Source organism: Oenanthe melanoleuca, chromosome 4A (assembly GCF_029582105.1).
Source record: "Oenanthe melanoleuca isolate GR-GAL-2019-014 chromosome 4A, OMel1.0, whole genome shotgun sequence".
In the NCBI taxonomy this organism is placed as follows: domain Eukaryota; kingdom Metazoa; phylum Chordata; class Aves; order Passeriformes; family Muscicapidae; genus Oenanthe; species Oenanthe melanoleuca.
The window spans coordinates 7,521,062-7,541,213 of record NC_079338.1 but is presented as its reverse complement, the minus strand read 5'-3'; the positions used below and the strand labels follow the sequence as shown (position 1 = coordinate 7,541,213).

General features: G+C 41.1%; 1 protein-coding gene across 4 annotated transcripts in view; it reads left to right on the top strand.

Annotated features, from left to right (window-relative positions):
- The window catches only part of TBC1D8B (TBC1 domain family member 8B), a 36,783-nt gene extending 20,685 nt beyond the window's left edge, over positions 1-16,098 (top strand). For 2 of the 4 annotated variants that reach the window (XM_056491850.1, XM_056491849.1), the window contains exons 9-21: positions 3,985-4,135; positions 4,364-4,578; positions 5,023-5,140; positions 6,221-6,506; positions 7,705-7,834; positions 11,209-11,307; positions 12,417-12,485; positions 12,688-12,928; positions 13,591-13,656; positions 13,772-13,855; positions 14,680-14,736; positions 15,099-15,196; positions 15,524-16,098. In XM_056491850.1, the coding sequence (XP_056347825.1) occupies positions 3,985-4,135; positions 4,364-4,578; positions 5,023-5,140; positions 6,221-6,506; positions 7,705-7,834; positions 11,209-11,307; positions 12,417-12,485; positions 12,688-12,928; positions 13,591-13,656; positions 13,772-13,855; positions 14,680-14,736; positions 15,099-15,196; positions 15,524-15,934 (2,025 nt within the window). In that variant the 3' untranslated portion in view covers positions 15,935-16,098. Of the gene's footprint in view, positions 1-3,984; positions 4,136-4,363; positions 4,579-5,022; positions 5,141-6,220; positions 6,507-7,704; positions 7,835-11,208; positions 11,308-12,416; positions 12,486-12,687; positions 12,929-13,590; positions 13,657-13,771; positions 13,856-14,679; positions 14,737-15,098; positions 15,197-15,523 lie in introns of those variants that run through there. The other 2 variants (XM_056491851.1, XM_056491852.1) reach the window with 2 other exon arrangements.
- The last annotated feature ends 4,054 nt before the right edge of the window (positions 16,099-20,152 follow it).

Genomic DNA, 20,152 nt, shown 5'->3' with positions numbered 1-20,152 from the left:
GAGGGCTCACAATCTGGTTGTACTCAGGGATGTGCATTCTCCAAAAGCCTATGGCACCTAGGAAAGCTTGTGTTTCCTTCTTGTTAGTAGGTGGGGACATAGCTGTAATTTTGTTAATGACATCAGTAGAAATCTGATGCCATCCATCTTGCCACTTCACTCCCAGGAACTGGATCTCCTGAGCAGGTCCCTTAACCTTACTCTTCTTGATGGCGAAGCTGGCTTCCAGGAGAATTTGGATAATTTTCTCTCCTTTCTCAAACACTTCCGCTGCTGTGTTCCCCCATACGATGATGTCATCAATATATTGTAGATATTCCGGAGCCTCACCCTTTTCCAGTGCAGCCTGGATCAGTCCATGACAGATGGTGGGACTGTGTTTCCACCCCTGGGGCAGTCAGTTCCAGGTGTACTGCAGGCCCCTCCAGGTGAAAGCAAACTGAGGCCTGCACTCTGCTGCCAGAGGAATGGAGAAGAACGCATTGGCGATGTCAATGGTGGCATACCACCTTGCTGCCTTGGACTCCAGCTCATACTGCATCTCCAGCATGTCCGGCACGGCAGCACTCAGCGGTGGAGTCACTTCATTCAATGTACGATAGTCCACAGTCAGTCTCCATTCTCCATCAGATTTGCGCACAGGCCAGATGGGGCTGTTGAAGGGTGAGTGGGTTTTGCTCACCACCCCTTGGCTCTCCAACTCACGGATCATCTTGTAGATGGGGATCACAGCATCTCGATTCGTCCTATATTGCCGGCGATGTACTATTGAAGTGGCAATTGGTACTCGTTGCTCTTCTCCTTTCAGAAGTCCTACTGTAATTGGATTCTCAGACAGTCCAGGCAAGGTGTTCAATTTCTGGATGTGCTCTGCCATCACAGCTGCTGTTCCGAATGCCCACTTAAGGCCTCTTGGGTCCTTAAAATACCCGCATCAAAGGTAATGTATGCCCAAAATACATGGGGCCTCTGGACCAGTCACAATAAGGTGTTTCTTCCATTCCCTTCTGGTTAAACTCACTTCAGCTTCCACCAGGGTGAAGTCCTGCGAGCCACCTGTCACACCAGCAATAGAAACAGATTCTGCCCCCACGAATCTTGATGGAATTATTGTACATTGAGCACCTGTGTCAACTAAAGCTCTATACTTCTGTGGTTTCGATGTGCCAGGCCACTGAATCCACAAAGTCCAAAAGACACGGTTCTCCCTTGCCTCACCTGGCTAGAGGCAGGGCCCCTCTAAGCCTGTTTATCCTTCTTTCCTGGGGCATACGTCTTAGAAGTTCCTTCGAGAGAGTCAGACATGTCATTATCACTATCATATTTGGCACTTTGGGTACAGGCAACAGGAGGAGCTCTCCTTCTGGTGGAACTTCCTCTTTCAATCTTGCCTTCTTTCAAATCCCTCACCTGTTGTGCCAGAGCAGCCGTAGGCTTCCCATCCCATCTCCTCATGTTCTCTCCAGAATCCTGCAAGAAAAACCATAGCTCGGCCCGGGGAGTGTACCTCCTCTCCCCACCGGGGGAACGTCTATGTTGGGTGCCAGGACGCCTAATTTGCACAGCTGAAACTTGGAGGAGGTCCTCCTTAATCTCCTCCCTGAGCCTCTTATGATTTTCCTCTATCTTGTTCTCTAAATTTTGCAAGCGTGTTTCCACGGCGGCGATTCTGGCATGAGTTGGGCCATGCACAGCATCCGCGTATGCCCGGAGCTTCTTCGCCATGTCGAGCACCGTTTCATATATCTCTTCCCGCTTCATTATTGCTAAGGCAGAGGCATATTCAGATGGCCCAAGTCGCACAAGCTTTGTCCACATTACCGGGGTGCATGGTACCAGGTCCGGATTCCTAGTTGTTATATCATCCGAAAAAATAATCTCCGCCACTGCCATCTCCCTCAGACGTTGGATCCCTTGCTCTATGGTTTTCCACTGGGTCTGCTGCATGTACAGGTCATCGGCACACAGGTATCTTTGTGCCACGCTGTCTAAAACACGTGCCCAGAGGCTGTGAGGGTTAGCCCCCCTTATCATTCCTTCATCGATGACCGGATCATGAGATAGGGATCCCAAACGTCTCGCTTCAGTGCCATCTAGGATGGTAGCCTCGCCTGCTGCATCCCAAAGCCGGACCAGCCAACTAAATAATCTTTTCTTAAACCACGAAGATCTTTTAGGGAAAGGGACTCATTATTGATTTCTGATCTCACACCAGTTGCTTTGACTCTTGATTTTATATCAGGAGGCGTTGAAGGTCCTTCTCCTGCATCCTCATCATCATCCTCCACTGGCCACTTGGTCTTCTTTGTGCACTTTCCACTCCTTGTACTAGTAGCCACAGCCATTGGTTGAAGCTTACTGTCTAATTTCGCCCCTGTCCTCGAGCCTGGGGTGTTAACTATAGCCTGAGTAACTGGAATAGTAGCTACGTTATCTCCCTGTTCCCTTTCCTTTGTTTGTTGTTCTACACTATCTAACAGGGTACGATAAGCATACACCAGAGCCCAGCTCACTGCAGTGATTTTTTTTTCCTTAGGGTCATCCTGACACTTCTCTCTCAGGTATTTTGAAACCTCGACTGGATCCTGAATCTGTTCAGATGGGAAGTCCCAGACTATAGGGTCAGAAAATTCTTTTAGAATTTGGCCCATGTTCTCCCATTTCTCATTCCACTCAAGATTCCTTATGCTTGGCTTTACTCCTAAATCAGGAGTCTCACCAGCCCCTCTGGAAATCTCAGCCTTCATTTTATATAAGCTGCAGACAGTATAGAAAAAACTTACTAAATTAAATACCCGAAAGATGGTTTCCTTAACATTCAGGGAGAACGGAACATTTTCTAACAGAGATGTAAATGATTCAGAGGAGAAGAAGGAAAATAAAGGCGAGAAGTCCTCTTTGCCTGCTTCTCCTCTAATAAATTGAGAGCACAACAAAAACCATGAATTATACATCCCTGAAGTAGATTCTAACATTCTTATAAACCTCCTGCAAATCATCACAACCAAGCCTAGCCCAATAAATATTTTGGTTAATACCCCTTTAATGCAAAAACTACGTATTAGGGACAACACTGGGGCTATCTCCGGATAAGAGAACAAGCCCAAGGACCACAGGGGTATTAACACCTCAAAAAACCCTAAAGACCAAACATACAGGCAGGCTTCCACTCCAAAAGCCATTATGGATTCGAAAAACATACCAATACCAACACGAACAATTGAAAACAAAATATTATTAGAATAAGGTTTTTTCCACTTTTTCTGGTTTCCCCGTACAGGCCACCAAATTATTTGTCCACGTTTAGGACAAAATCGGGGGGGAAAGCCTCCAAAGGAGCCCCCCAGAGAATAAGCCCCCCTCACAATTCCTCTCCCCACTAGGCTCGGAAAGAATTTTACTCAGGGAGAAAAGTGGAAAAAACCTATTTATTAACAAACAAGAAAAACACTTCCCAGCACCAGGAAAGTACAATCTCAGATGACAAAAAACGTTTTCACCAAAGTGAGAGACAGTCGCTGCTGGGAAGGGCGAAAAAGCTTCCTTGGCAGGCTCCAGAGGCAGTTTCCGATGTTGAGGTCCCGTCCGGAGCCGGTACAGATTTTCGAGATGAAGGGGAGGGGGGTGGGGGAGAAAAGCAGCAGCCGGGGCAGCAGCAGCAGGGCAGCGGCAGCCGGGACAACAGCAAGCTGGGGCAGAAAACAGTGGGGCAGCAGCAGCAGCTGGGGTAGCAAGCAAGCTGGGGCAGCAAGCAGCAGCGGCAGCCGGGCAGCCGGGCAAGCCAAGCAGCACAGCCCTGGGGCCCTACCCCGGGCCCTACCCCGCTTCTGCCCCAGGGGAGAAGCGGCACCGGCGGCAGCTCCATGTAGACAGCAAGGTGTGGGGGCAGGGAGAGGAGCAGACACAACACCAACCCGGGACACTCTGAAACCTGAGGGGAGTCTACCAGTATACTTAATGCTTGTTATTTTCTGCTTTTCACAGCTGAAAGAAAAAATGAAGGAACAGTCGTGGAACATCCTGTTTGCAGAACGGGGCCATGGGGTCAGTATGTTTCGAACAAAGAAGACTCGAGACCTAGTTTTAAGAGGCATCCCAGAGGCATTAAGAGGAGAACTCTGGCTGCTCTTCTCAGGTATTGCATAATGAGTATAATTGGTTTATTTTGGGAGCCATCATTGGCAATTTTCATTGTTAGTGATTCCATTACTTTCAGTAGAATTACTTTGACCCATTACTTCAGTAGTATTTGGAGAATCGTGAGGTTCTTCAGTAGCCACCAAAATTCTTATACAAATCGAAAACAATCAAATTACTACTTTACTGTTGTCCTCTAATACCTTGCAATGCAATGTATTGGCAGGTGCTGTAAATGATATGGCATCCAACCCTGGTTATTACACTAAGTTGGTGGAAAAGTCCTTAGGAACGTGCACTTTGGCTACTGATGAAATTGAACGAGATTTACGTCGCTCCTTACCTGAGCATCCTGCTTTTCAAAGTGACACAGGAATTTCTGCCCTCAGAAGAGTTCTTACAGCTTATGCATTCAGGAATCCACAAATTGGATATTGCCAGGTATAGCAGTTTTGAGAGTCTTAGTGTTGGTTGTTGAAATATTAGCTCATGATAGCAGTGTGGTAGTACCTCATAAAATCTGTCAGAGTAATGTGGAATAATTTCTTGCGTAGTGGTTCACTTACTTTCATGCCATTGTGTAAAATGAGTTTTTACATTGTACTTGAATTAGTTTATAAATGCTGTTATGTCCACTCATATGTGCATTTGCATTCTAAGACGACATATAACACTTAAAAATATTTTTTTAAACTTTAGATACTCTGTTCTGTATTTAACACCATAGGAAGTAAAACTCTTGTCCTAGATATGGCTGTAGGTTATCCCAGCACTTTAAAAAATATGCTGTAAAGTGCTTTCAGAAATAAGATTCTAAGAAATAATACCATTTGTGTTTTCATTGTCTTTTCTCTTTATGTTTCCTTTGCTGTTTGAATGTTGCAGGCAATGAATATTCTAACATCAGTGCTTCTGCTGTATGCTAAAGAGGAGGAAGCATTCTGGCTTTTGGTTGCTGTGTGTGAAAGGATGCTCCCTGATTACTTCAATCGCCGAATCATTGGTAACATCCATCTGCTTTTTTATCTATCTTGAATGGAATGTCTACCTATATTGAATGTCAATGGTTATTCATTAAGAACAAATGTAAGGAATGAGCTGAAGACTGACCGGTGGAGAGAAACCATTGCATTTGTTTTGGTAATGTGGAGTAGAAAATGGAGGTTACAGAGAACATCCCATATGTCGCTCTTGAGGCAGGCGTGGCATATAAATAGACACAGTACATTTCAGAAGGCTAATATCTGTTTATTACAACAGCATGCTGTCTTTTATATCCTCTACGAAGTTTACACTTTATTCATTAGTTACAATAAATCAACATAACAATTACTGGCGGAAAAGTTCTTCACCTCTGTTTTTCCCAGGACCTTTCTAAATATATGTTCCCCAGATGCAGATTTTCTTTCCTGGTTATCTCCTTCTCCTCCTTCTCTTCTTGGTCTCCATGCCAACAGCCTTGGTCAGAAAATACTTTCCAAAAACAAACCTCGTTCATTAACCCACTCTGGCCCACAGACCAGCTGTGGGTCCTGCTATACCCGTGAATCCTCCTTAAATAGGCATGGATGTGATTTTCAGATATTGTCAGTATTCTAGGGATAACTACTTAGGAAATAATCATTTAGATTATTGTATTGTTCTTTTGGAATTATAACTGCAATTCATACTATTTATTTGAAATTTAGCCAGTTTAGATAAAGGAAAAGGAGTTCAGGTCCAGACTTGGCCTTTGATCTCATATGCAGTTCTTACAGGTGTATATGTTAGAAGAAAATGAGACGTGAAGTTTCTCTCTTGGGGCAGAGGGAGTCTACTGGCTGTCAGGAGAGTCGCTGAAAGCAGCTGTGCACTCATCAAAGTGCTAGTACACTTCAAGCATGCCCAAGACTCTGGCCCCATACATGGAGAGCACAGCTTGTAGCATGGATGAAGGAGCCAATGGTTCTGTGCAGCTGGACCTGTGTGTGATTGTACAACAAAGCTGTGCTAGGACAGGAACTTTGCTTCTGGCTAGTGCTCTGAGAAGTGTGCTTCTCTGTGTTAAGATTTGGATGGTGGTTTTGTTATCCTTTCCCTGCAGGTGCCTTGGTAGATCAGGCAGTGTTTGAGGAGCTCATCAGGGTTCACCTGCCTCAGTTGACAGACCACGTGATGGACATGACTTTTTTCTCTTCAGTCTCTCTCTCCTGGTTCCTTACCCTTTTTATCAGTGTCCTGCCAATTGAAAGTGCAGTCAATGTGGTGGACTGTTTCTTCTATGATGGAATAAAGGCAATCTTGCAGCTGGGCCTTGCAGTGCTGGAATACAACATGGAGAAGTTGCTCACTTGTAAGGACGATGCAGAAGCAGTGACTGTTCTCAACAGGTATCAGTGTAACTGTTACTTTTTCAGGCTACATAGCAGCTGCTATAATTGCATGTAGATAAGTCATTCTGAGGTAGATGAGAAGGCATCTAGCCAAGACTTCCAAAGGCTTCAAAGGAATTAGTGTTCATCTCAGGCTGAAATTCTGGAAGAGGTGGCTGGAAAGTGGGCCTTGATCCTTTGAAAACCCCATCCTATATCAAGTTCTTCTAAAACCATAACTATTTTGTGAATTTTAAAGAAAAAGCAGTGTGCTTTTTACTTTGAATTTGCATCATGTATAGAAGGCAGCTTGCCTTGATGAGATATCTAAAGCACATTATAACTGTTCCAGTCATTCAGGCATCAGCTTACACACAGCAAATTCTTCAGCTTAGTTCTTGTATTCTAGGCTGCTGAATCCTCTGCTGTTAACGGTTTAAAACAGAAATAAGACCAAAAAAGTGTGATGAGTTCAATCATTATGAGATACTTGTTCTATGTTAGTAAGGTGAAGTATTCTTTAAACTGATGTACTGCAAACAAAACTTGTACAGTTTTCTCTTTACTAACTAAATTCCCATTCTTGCTGTGGTTATGTGTTATGGAGTATTAGAACAGCAGAACTACTGTGCTATAGGAGTTAACAAGTTATGACAGTTAAGAACTGATAATATAAATTGTTTGAATGGGGTAGGAGCTACAGAATTACTGCAGAAAATGCAGTTTTTGTTATGAGACCATACGGTCTGGTGTTTATTGTAAAATCTGGCCTCTCCACTGGATCTATTTAGGCTGGTTATATAGATGTGATAAGCAGGTACAGATCAGGCATGTCTTTGGCTTATACATCTGGGGGAATTAAGATTGTCTTCTTCACAGAAGATATGGATTAAAAAACCAGGGAAATGCCAAGTGGAAGGGACCTTGAAAAGAGTCTAGTTTAAATTCCCACTCAAATGGGGATTACTGCTAGTACTAGATCACATAAGCTCAGTCTTAAAAACTCCCAAGGCTAGAAGCTCTTCAACCTTCTCTGGGTGGGCAGTTCCCATGTTTGAGTATCTTTGTTACTGTTACAGCACATTTGTGTTACTGGCTCTGACATTCTTTGTTTTTTCCTATACTCTGCACACTTTTTCTTCAGTAGATGCTGATGTTGCTGTTTTAGTGTGATAAACTGGTTCTTGCTGATTTCTCATGTGTTTGCTTTATGCAGATTTTTTGACAGTGTCACTAACAAAGACAGTCCTTTGCCTCCAGCTGTGCAGCAGGGCTCCAACCTCAGTGATACAAAGAGTGACCATCCAAAAGTGGACATCACTGATCTGATCCGAGAGTCAAATGAAGTATGTGTTCTTGTGGACATGTTTTTGCATCTCCTGCAGTGCTAATGTTTCATGGGCTACTTTGAAACAGTGTAGTTACATTGTACAAACTAGGGTAGAAATTTGGCTCTATATTTTTTTAAGCCTCACTGAAAACCTTATAGGTTGTGGGATAGGTGTACTTTTCTGTTGTTTTGGGTTTTTAACTGCCGGGAGCGTACTTTCTGGTCTATCCTGAGTGGCGTTCCTGAGATTCATCATAGGTCATGTATTACCATCCCTCATTCACATTATTAGTATGTTAACTAAATTACAAAATACAGCAGAAACAGCCTTTGTATTGTATTAATTTGAGACTGATTACTGCCATAGCAGATACTGGTAACTTTTGACATAACGATGTATATGGGAAACGGTGTACTTGAGTAGTTTATAGTATGGGTTAAACGGCATCTAGAGATGTGTTGGGTGAGGAAGACCAGCTATGCTCTTTTAGTACTTTCTTTCAATTTGCAAATTTACTTTCTGCAGTGTTAAGCTTTGGAGCTCTGCACTGGGGAGGAAATTTAGTTTCTTCTTTTTGTCCCAGATTTCCATCAGACATTTTTTTCCCTTGCCATGATGTGAATCAGAGTATTAATCTATTTGTAGGTAGGTTTCTGCTCAGTCCACCGGAAGTGAAAAGCAAGCTGAAAGAAAAGATATGTTCATATTTTATTTTTTCTGTTAACTAGTTTCTTTTATCCGTATGATGCGTCTTTTGTTTTCTGATTCACAGTCATGTTTTTAGTAAAAAATCAACAGTATATCTCTTCTGAAAAAATGTCCTGACCTTGACACAGAAAAGATTAACTAACTGTAATTTGTACAATTTAGAAACTGTCTTCTTTGTTTGGTTTTTTTTTTTAAGAATACGGTGCAGCTTTTAATGTGGTGAACAATGTCAAGAATCAGAAACTCAGTTTCACTTGGAACTGTCTCTGTAGTCTGGGCTAATCATACAAAAGTCTTTTCTGCTGTAATATTGTTTTATAAGAATATTATACTGAAGAATCATGTTTGAAAACTTGCTGTAAGATTCTTGAAAAAAAAAAGTTGAGAGCTCAAAGTGAGGATTAATACTTTTTACATTCAATGACCAGATATGGTAAATAATGTATATTGCATTCAGAAGTGTAAGTTGAAGCTTTCGCAGAGCTTCATGACTGAAAAAGACCCACTTCTGCAGGAGACAGCACAGTATCAATAGTCTTTGATATGGCTTTTGAACATTTTTTTGGGCAGATCTTTGGAAGTGGATCTTGGAAGATCCATTTCCAAGCTGACAGCCCTGTTCTTAGGACCATATCCCAGTTTCTATCTCACAGCCCCTTATGCAAATTATTGTCTTCAGTTGAAACTGAGTTTCTTCAGTGCTGGCAAGTGTCTCATATTTAAGAACAGCTCATGCAGAGTAATAGTCAATTTCCTGCTTGATGAAGGGTTTTATTTCCATACCACTGAGGAAATAAAATAAAACAAATTTTGAAGTGGGAAGATTGCTGCAATGGAGGGTTGTCGTTCTGCAAATAAGTTGCAAATTATGGAGAAGTGAACAGAGATACTCTCTGTGATTCTGCTGTTTATACCAGTGCTCATGAGAGAAATGAGTTTAAGTGAAAAGGTATGGAGTTGAATTTTAAAATGTAGTTCAGTTTCAGTCCTTTAACTCATGCACATATGCATATACATTGACAGTCTAATCATGTTTACCTAGAGAACAGAAGACTGTATAACATTTTATCACATTAAATTAATTCAGATTTTCATTATATTATTGTATTTATATTCTTACTAAGGCCATTGCTCAATGTCAGTGCTCAGAAGCCAGACCAGTGAATAAGTTACGATTCAGAGATGCAATTTCTCTCTGCTTCCACTTTGTTTCAAACCAGAAGAATGTGGGTAACAGTCTCCACAGGAACATAGAAGTACAGTTCTGGAAGAAAATTCAACAGGTTATCCAATGCAGCTTCCTGTCCAGCATCCACCCAGATCACCCTTTAAAAAGTCTAGTGTTGTTAAAACAGTTCCACAGAGGAAAATCTGCAAAAACTTTAGTCCATTCTAGGGTTTCTCTGCCCATGTGGGAAAATATCGAGTATAATTTCTTTCAGATGTTCAGAAAGCACTATTGAGGAGAGTTGGCTGTGGTTTTCTCCATAGTTCCTTGTTGCTATTAGGTGGTTGTTCATCATTTGCGCTTTCAAGTCTGGTCATAGAATGAATTATAGAATAGTTTGGGTTGGCCAGGGACCTTTAAAGACCATCTAATCCAACCTCTCCTGCAGCTAGAGATCAGGCCGCTCAGTCAGAGTCCAGCCTCATCATGAGTCTCTCATCTAAGTGAAAAGAATGAGAGTTAACAGATTGCTCTCCAAAAGGGAGTTGTCAGATCTATTCTTTTTCTAGATTTAATGCAACCAGTTCCTTTAACCTTTCATCAGAGTTAATGTGCTCAGACTCTTTTGTCTGTATTGCAGCTTTTCATATCATGTTAAAAGGGTGTTTCTAATAAGGGGACAAACACACTGTGGAAAAGCTTCTGGAAGTCTTGCCTAATTTGGTTATTTTCCACTAATTTGTTCTCAAAGTTTGTTATTAGAAATAGTTTTGCCCATGTTGCATGGTGGTCATGGTTACGCCATGTCTTCCTGATTGCCTGTGCTGCTGAAAACTGTTTAAAAACTTTACAGAAGAGGAGTTGAATCTACTGAATTTCTTCATAAAAGGAAATTGATTTGACATGGTCTTGATAAAGAATATTGTCCTGTTTTGATCTTCTGGTTTTTGTTTAGATTTTAATTGTTTAATAATTTGTTCCACAATTTCTCTGGTAATTTGTTTCTAGTTTTTGCCTCCTATCCCACTCTTCCTTAAATGCATTTATTCCCTCCAGTGCTCAGACACCTTTCATGTTCTTCAGAAATTAAAGAGGTAGCCAGGAATGATTCAGAAACTACTTAGCTGATTTCTTAATTTCACTAGAGTAAACTTCAGTCCCTGACAACATGTACATCTTAGACTTTGCTGCCTTGCAGTAGTAGTCACCATGTGATAGCAGAGTCGGGTATAGAGCCAACACACAGTAAAATCTCTTCCTTTGTCTTCCCACACAGGGAACTACTCCAGTTTCTTCTTTCTCCATGGCTTCCTGAAACACTTCTAAACACCCTTTTGAAAGTTACACTGATTAAGGAGAATGTTAGGGCTCTAATAAATTATTTTTTCCTCAGAGTTTCTGTGTTCTTCCTTTGTCCATGCCTGTGTTGTGCTTAGATGCAAGAAAGACAAAAATACTTGTTTAGATGTGTCTCCCAACAGTTGATTGCATGGAATAGTGCTTTTCTTCTTAGAGATACGGTGATATTTGCTATGAGGATGTTGAGAGCTTGCGCTGCAGGAACAGGCTTTATGTGATCCAGACCCTGGAAACTACAACCAAACAGAATGTGGTGAGTGACTTGGAAGAGTTTCAGCGTTCTTCCTGATAAAATTTGTTTGCTTTTGGAAGGTTCTGAGAAGAGCTAAGTTTCCAGGGCCAAATATGTGATTTTATACTGAACCCCTTCATGTCTGCAGGGTGTCTGTTAACTGAGGCTTGGCCTGTGATGTTTTCAGTCTGTGAATCACAGCATGACCTTCTGGTCTTGTTATAAATAACACCATTGCCAACCACTTCTAAAGGCTGGTGTATCTCTCACACTTTGTGTGGATTGGAACAGGCTGACCTATATTTCTATCTGCTGATGTTAATTCTTTTCTCTTAGCAGCATAGAGCACCATACAGTAAAATAATTAAGCACCTGCATTTTACTCCAGGAAGCAGCACTGAAGAGCTTATTGTAGTGCATTCAGCAGGGGTTGCTTTTTGTCTTTGTTGTGGGTGAACGTCTGGTAATGTGGCAGTTCTCCATCTGCATAATTCATCCTTTCAATTCAGACTGCTCAATGAAGGTGGAGGTTGTGAGGAGCTTCCTTTGTTTGCCTGTTTTCTTAAGTGGCACATTTCTAATATCTGATGATAATACTAATCTGTCCACCGCCAGTGCTTCTTTCTGTGGTAAATGCTGGTGGTTATGCTAAGATGGTATTGTTGTATTTCATTTTACAAAACATATATATTGTGAAGTTGGAAGCTGGTCTTATAGCAAACTTTGTTTTTTAAAAGCTGTTAACAATTTTTAAAAATTTAAAATATGAGTATTCAGCTTCACTGTTGAGAGTAGAACATGCATTTGCCCATTTAAAGGAAGCTATATGTTATGTCATTATAAATAATTGAGTTTTATCTCCTGGGTTTCATAGCGTAGGCTCCATGTATGTTAGTAACAGAATGAGGGTAAAGCTTTTATTTTCTTTGAGTAATTACTTGTTTTAATCTATACTCTTCTGATTACTTTATAAAAGAAGTGCTATTCTTACTTCTAATTGTAACATGCCAAAACCGGGAATATGCAACCAGTGTCTGTTAATGTAATTTAAGTCTCCCATAGTTTTATTCTATGGGCTTACTCTAAAGAGGGAAGACATGTTAATTAATTTTTTCTTAATTTTGTTTCAGCTACGTGTTGTGTCTCAAGAAGTAAAATTCAGTCCTAGTGAACTTGAAGAGCTTTATGAATTATTCAAGGTAATGTGCTATTTTCCTCACTTACTAAACAGCCATCTTAATGGTAGATTTTGAAATGGTTTTAGTAAATAGAGATAAAGGTTGGACTCATATATGTTTTACATGCCAACTGTACTACTGATTACATAGTTGACTCCTCACATCTCTCCCCAAGAGAGACTTCTTGTTTCCTAAACCCTAATGTTTTATCTTGGCTTTGCAGAAGGAGCATTTTCTTTCCTGTTACTGGAGTGTAAATAGTCCTGTCCTGCAACATCACGATGCCAGTCTGCCCTACCTTGACCAGTACCGGATTGATTGCCAACAGTTCAGGGTTCTCTGTCATCTCCTGAGCCCCTGGTCACACTGTGCAAACAGAGACTCTCTGGCCCTGTGGACATTCCGACTGATGGATGAGAACTCCAACTGCCTTATAAACTTCAAACAATTTGCCTGTGTTCTTGGTATGGCAACAAAACATACATGAGCACATTCACAAGGCTCCTGGGAGTAGTCCTGGCGTGTATCACCTTCCATACACTATACAAAGAGCTAAGGAGACTTAGTCTCTTAACACAGAGTCAAATAGTGGGATTTTTATTACAGACAGAATAATTCCCTCTTGGAGATTAAATTTAAATATGGCTTGGCCATCAAAATATCTGGAAATTAAGAATAGTCTGATCTCATTGCCCAGCCTGTTTGGTTTATGATAAATCTTCATACTATGTCATATTATACACAGATGGAGCAGGATGACCAATGCCTTATACTTCGGGGAACTGAAATCTTTCTTGGCTCACTGCTCTGTTCCTTTCATCTTGTTTTCAAAGTGGTATAATTCAGGAAACAAAAATTTAAGGGAAATGCTGAGACAGTGCCATATTTCTTTGGTGCTGTGATTTTATTTAAGTAAGTCATAGACATTTTTAGTGTTCTTTCATTAGTCTAGGCTAACCCCAGGCTCAGCCACAGTGATAGTGCTTTCCTTAAGCTTCATATCTAATTATACTCCCTGTAAGGTAGGGCACGTGTCCAGTTCCAACCTCCCTAGGTTGGATTGTTTAGGTTAAGAGGGTGTTTTAAAGTTCGGTCCAGTTGAATAGATTGTCCTTTCCCTTAACAGATACGATGTATAATGGAAGCTTCACTGACAAACTCAAGCTTCTTTTTAAGTTGCACATCCCTCCAGGTAAGTGAGAAACAGTGATATTTGGGGAGAGTTTCTCCTGGTTTTTGTCATCATTATAACTACTTTGGTAATGCCTGAGCACCATGAACCCATTTTATTCAATCATTTTTTGCAGCTTTTACTGAAGTAGAATCTCTAAACCTTTCCAAAGGGAATGATCTTTCAAGAGAAGAACTGATCCACTTCAGCCAACTCAGTGGTAAGCTCCAGAGTGTTCGGTTTTGCCTGCACAGTACTAGAAGGAAACTATTAATTATACAGTGAAAAATGGGGAGCTTTCTTCTAAAAACTAGTAAATCCAGCAAATTCAGGATATCCCTGTTAACAGAATCCCTTGTGAAGATCTTCTGTAGATAGTTACAACTTAATAAAATTTTGCAGAATTTGTGGATAGCTTATCTGATGGTTTAATTCAAAGGTTCGTGGGTGTTTATGTGGAAATAGGGTGTGTATTTGGTTGACTTTTTTCAGTATAGTAGGCAGCCTGTTGTGGTGCTGAAGTGATGGCTGTTTCATCCTGGGCATAAAGGAATGGTATTTTCTGCCTCAAGAATTAAAATACCAAATCAATACTTACTTTGAGGCAATAAGTAAGTCTTTGAAAATTCTTTGCTTTTAGACCAAGTGAGCTGAAAAAGGTTTAGTAAATTTATGGAGTTAGTAATCTGTTTCAAATACTCTTGAAAGCTGTGATATTTTTGTAGGGAAGACAGATCCCTTTTTCGTTTTTAAAATATGCCCAAAGTATACAATATATAGATACTGTTCCTGCCACTCTTCAAGTCGTGAACCGTGAACACTATAAAGATTATTTAACAGATAGCAGTTTCATTTGTGATCTTCTGTCCCATAGTGGCTTCTATTTTTATAAGCAGATTTTACCATGTGGTTTCTTATTGACCTAATCCATGCTGAGAACACTGTGGGTCTTGCCCCTTAAGGAATGAATTTTTGATAAGGGAAATGCAGCATTCATCCTCTTTTCTGAAATAAATAACTCTTTTTTTTTTTCTGAAATTGTAGTTTCGTCTGTTGGGGATAATCTTGAAAGTGATTCTTTGAAGAGCAGCCCAGAAAAAGGTAAAAGAATCCATTTGGTAAAAGAATTCATTTGGTAACTGTCTCTTTTGGTGAGTAGAGCTGGAAAGTGTGTGGTGACAGTGTATGTTAAGTAACATCAACCTTAGCATGCTGCTAACATTCTGTCCTCTTACGTAAGTGTAGTTATGGGAGCAGAAGGGCAAAAGTAAATTCTGGTCCTGTGTAGTCCTTGGCCCCACCACTTTGTTGAGAAGGAATGACATTGAAGATGCCAGTTCTTCTGCTTATCATCCCCCATAGGAAGCTCTTAGTTCTTGTTTGTTTGCTTTTTTTTTTTTCTTTTTTTTTTTTTTTTTCTTTTTTTTTTTTTTTTTTTTTTTCTAATTCTTCCCTTCAAAAAGGGAAGGGGAAGGTTGATATTCAGGCATATCTGAAGCAATGGCAAGATGAACTTCTTAAAAAAGAAGAAAACGTCAAGGATTTGCCAAGAATGAATCAGGTAAACTGAGTCTTATTTAAGTCTATTTTGACATGAAAGTTTACCCTTTAAGTCCTGTTACAATATTTCTAAAGGATTTTTAGGATCCTTTTAATTTCAAATCTTCACATCAATCATTACATTGTGGCTTTTTTAAAGCTGCTGTAATGTATTAAGAGAGGGACTTTGAATCACACATAGGTTTCTCAGGGCTAATCCATACTGTCATTAGAGCAGCTGCACCAGGTGCCAGCCAGCAGCAGGCACTGGACTGAGAACACAACAGGTAGTGAAACAGGACAGTTGGGTTGCTCTTCTCTGAACAGTCTCCTCTATGTCTCTCCATAGTCTCAGTTCATCCAGTTTTCAAAAACTCTCTACAATCTGTTCCACGGGGATCCTGAGGAGGAACTGTTGTATCAGGCTATCGCAGTGGTGACCAGCCTCCTGCTGAAAATGGAAGAAGTTGGCAGAAGATTGCAAAGTCCCATGTCACCTGTCAGAAGTCCAGTTGCTATTACAGAAATAGCTGCTGAAGTGCCCAGAGAGAGGCAGGAGGAAAGCAGCTCTGAGCAGACTGAAGGGAGTAGAGCACACAGTTTGGAAGGGAACCATGAGTGGTCTTTTGCCTTTGAACAGATTCTGGCATCCTTATTAAATGAGCCAGCCTTTGTGAGATTTTTTGAAAAACCTCATGACATAAAAGCTAAAATAGAGAGTGCTAAAAATTTACAACTTAAAGCAAGAACCAGAGTGTAATTTTCTTTACATTTGACTCTGATTCAATCACATAAAGTGCTTGCAAATGAAGGCTGTAACTATGGAAATCAAGTCCGGTGTTCACATAGGGAATGAAGTTCGAAGAATTAGCTTCAAGTATCAATTATTGGTATGTAATGTAAATAAAAACACTTTGAAGCACAGTCACTTTCTTGCATTGTTCAAGTTTCATTCCCAAAAAAGGGACTGAATAATAAACTGTCTTTACCATGTTATTAAAACATGCAGCATCGCTTGGAGATACTGAATGTACTTGTTCAAACCTGTCTGAATGACTATTGTTAGAGTAGGTGCTCTCCAGGTTCTTTTCTCTTACTGTGATAGAAGGAATGACTTTTTCCCATTTTCACTTTTAAGAAGTGTCAACAGCTTGGAGGTTGTCTTCCACGTTATTAGTCATTAGCTATTAGTTATTTCCAAATTGCTTCTGTTTCACTGGGGTCAAAGTCAGGTGAAGACTAACAGGCTGTGGTAACACAAGACCATGAGATTAGAAAAGGCAGTTGCCCTGCTCATAATTCCTCTGCTTTGATGTTACCCATGGGTCTGGACTCTAGTAGATTCCAGCCCCTCTGTCCCATTTTCATACCAATCCTTGTACAAATATAAGGTGAAAAGGATGGAAGCTTATTTGGTCATCCAGGCTCACAAGGATGCAGAAACTAATACTGGTTGTTTAAAATCAAGGGAAAGCATTGGCTAAATCTGTTTAACCACATGGTATTTGTACTTTATCTGGCAAGAGGAGCCATTGTTGGCTTCTTAGGAGCATTTGGATGAAATGTAGTTTTGCTGGTGTTTGGAAAGTCCAAGCACAGGCCATCTGTAGCCAAGTGTTGACTGCTGAGCTGCTTAGGGACAGATTGCAGTTGCTTCTTTGCCTACCCTAAGTCCATATCTCAACCCAGTAATTACTATTGCTTTTCTATAGCACTCTGGATTATTGCTGCTGTAATATTTTCCATCTGTCAGGATTCAAGGCAACAAGAAAATCCTGTTGAATCTGACTTGAAATTTTTAATATAAAGAAAATATGATAGAGATCCTATGGAGGAAAACTCTGCCAGTGTAAAAGCGAAGAAAGATTGACCTTGAGTCTTTGGTAGCTGGTGCTAGAAGGCATTTAGAGAAGGGTAAGAGCTTGTATTTTTAACAACAACAGCAAAGTAAGGGGGGAGTCTGTGCTAAACTAGCTTAAAATGTCTGTTTCTAAAGTCTGTATGACAGTCTTTCTCAGCAGAGCAGCGTTATTTTTATACTGTACATGTTTTCTTAAAGAAGCAGAATGGGGATGGTATCTTTCTGAGGCTTTTCACTAGTGTGAATGAAGAATAAAATTAATTTCTGACTGTGTTACAGGCACTTTGTGAAATGCCATCATTGCAGTTGGTGTTAAATTTATGAATTGTTTCACACACTCCTCAATACTCTACGGTATTAATGTAAAATAAAGTTTACTGAAGAAGTCTAAAAGCTCTATTGTATATGTGGAGAATGAGGAAGCTTTTTTTCTGAAGCCTTCACAAAGTAATTGCAGTTGATACAATATAGTGCTGAATTGTATTTTTATATATAAAATATAAAAATAATTTATCCATTTATATGGATATGGAGAGGCCACATTATATGACTTTTAAAAAATGTTTTCATAAAGTTGTTTAGAAATACAAAACAGATGATAATGTTTCTCTAGTTCAGGATGTACCCAGATAAGGTTTGATCAGTGAGTAATTCTGCAAATAGCCATGATGAAATTAACAGAGCCTCATGAGAATAGATACAGCTGCTCATACCAAAAGCTTTTGTAGGTTTATGAGAGATACTGTTTTTGTCAACAAGTAGTCAAAGCTGTGAACTATTTACTAATCAAGGTAACAGAGATATGAAAGTCTTAAAATTCAAGAACTTTTTTGATTGAGAGCCAAGGTGTGAAGATCTAAGTGGAGAAGATGATGAAGGAACTTGCAAAGTCCAACAACCTTCTGTTGTTACCTGGTTGTAAAAAGGTTCTTAGTTTGTACAATACCCTTTTCTATTAGTGCCCACCCAAGAGACTGTAGAGCCTTTGTCAGCTGTGTAGTAGCTCTTGGTCAGATGTCATATCTATGTATAAGGAACATATCTATATCAATATAGATTTAAAGTGAGAAGTTAGGATATAGATGGGAACACTAACTTTTATGAACTGCATGGATCTTTTTGTTCAATTTGTCTATTTTTTTCCCAAAAAGGGTCGTGTCTTTAAATTGTTCCTGTAATACACTTGCAGGCTGATCCAGGAAGACTAGTCACAGTGACCAGGCCTCCAGTCTCAACAGGGTGGAGGGTACAGTGAGGTCACTTCCAATAGGCTGGCAGCACTCAAGCAATGGCCCAACTGGCAAGGTTCTTCCTTTTGGAACCTCTGGATCATGGACTGATTGTTTGGGGAGATGTAGATGTAGCAAGTACCAGTGATTTCCAAGAAGTGCAACCCAGAGGTACGTTTGCTGAGCTACTACCTCAGTGTACCATAAGTTGAGCTCTGCTTGTGACAGAGGAACTCTGGAGTTGATGTCAAGTTTTTTCCCCTTTTTCCTATTCCAGCTCCTTCCATCCCTATTCTAGACAGGCTGGCTGACAAATAGATGGAGGATTAGCTGGGACTGGTGAAGTAAGAGCAACAGCAGCTTGTTCCTTTCCTTCAGTCCTGAAGAGAGATGCTGTTGGGTTTTTTTTTTTTTTTGTTTTTTTCCTTTTTTTTTCCCCTCTCTGGAATTTTTTTCTCCTTGATATGCTAGGAGGGCTAGCGATAGGGGGGAGGCTCTCTGTTTTGGAGTTTCTCTCACAGGGCAGGGGGAAGAGGGGGAACACCACAAGATCAGGGGCAGGCTCGCGCTTGTTTGGCTCAGAGAAGGACAGCTGCTGGAAAACCTCACCCTGCCATCCCAATGCCGGGAGTTGCCTTTCCTCAGCTGTGAGACCCCGCAGCCCCTGCTCGGACGCTTTTCTGCTTCAGCCTACCACCTCCAAGCATCCTTTTGGAGCACCGGGACTGACAGTGCCCCAAGGATCTGTGAGCAGCGTCTCTCCTCTGCCCTTCCTATCCAGGACACAGCCGCCATCACCCCCAGCGCCCCTGCAGCCACGTGCAAATTGCCACATCTGCCCACCGGCAGCTGGCTGGCACTGACTGCTTGCCAGCTGCGACAGTAAGGGGAAAGGTGTCGAAACCAAAAGAACTGTTACTGGGCTTCTGTTCTATTTGTTAATTTCGTAGTTGCCTTGTTGTTTTGTTTGCCTTGTTATATATATATATATATATGTATCAGTAAAGAACTGTTATTTCTATCCCCATATCTTTTGCCTGAGAGCCCTCTTAATTTCAAAATTACAATAATTTGGAGGGAGGGGGCTTACATTCTCCATTTCAAAGAGAGGCTTCTGCCTTCCTTAGCAGACACCCGTCTTTTAAACCAAGACAGATGCCTTGACTTCAAAGCCCTGCAGAGTCAGGGACAGAGATCCCTGTGGCATGCTGCTTCTTGGCCAGGTGAAATTGGTGATACAGAGATGGCCCCAAACTCCCATCACATCACCTGAGGGTGCTCAGCGTGCACAGAAACAAGAAGCAGCTTGGTTAGGTGAATTCTGTTCTGTCAATTCACTCACCTGTATTAGTTTTTTCTGTAAACTTCCATTAAGTTTTCTGCCTTTATTTTTAGGTTTAGTCATAGGAAATAAATGAAGGTGCATCATTCAGTACAAAATAGACAGCTGTAGGTAGGCTGTAGATTGCTGCAAGTACTGGTGCTGTTTGTCCAGTTTGACATTGCAGTGCCTGCTGCAGTGTGACTTGGCAGCTGTGTCTTGTACCCACGCTGACAGTGTCTATGGGGGACAATGCACAGTCCTTCCTTGTGGCTGGGCTGTTGTTGCTGTGTAAGATGCCTTTAGTCAGGCATAATGGGGACATCATAGCCTGGGGACACAGCTAGCAGAGCTGTGATGTTCCAGGTCTTGTCATATAGAATGTGCTGCTCTGGATGCTGACACTGGTTCCTGTGCTCTGGGTGACCAGTGACAGCCCTGACCCCCACAAGGAGCTGGCTGCTTGGCCTGCTGTGTACCCAGCTCAGGGCTTGGGCATGTGAGGGGAGGGAATAGCTCAAATAATAAAAATACCACCATGGCTCTTTCCACCATGGGGGACAACTG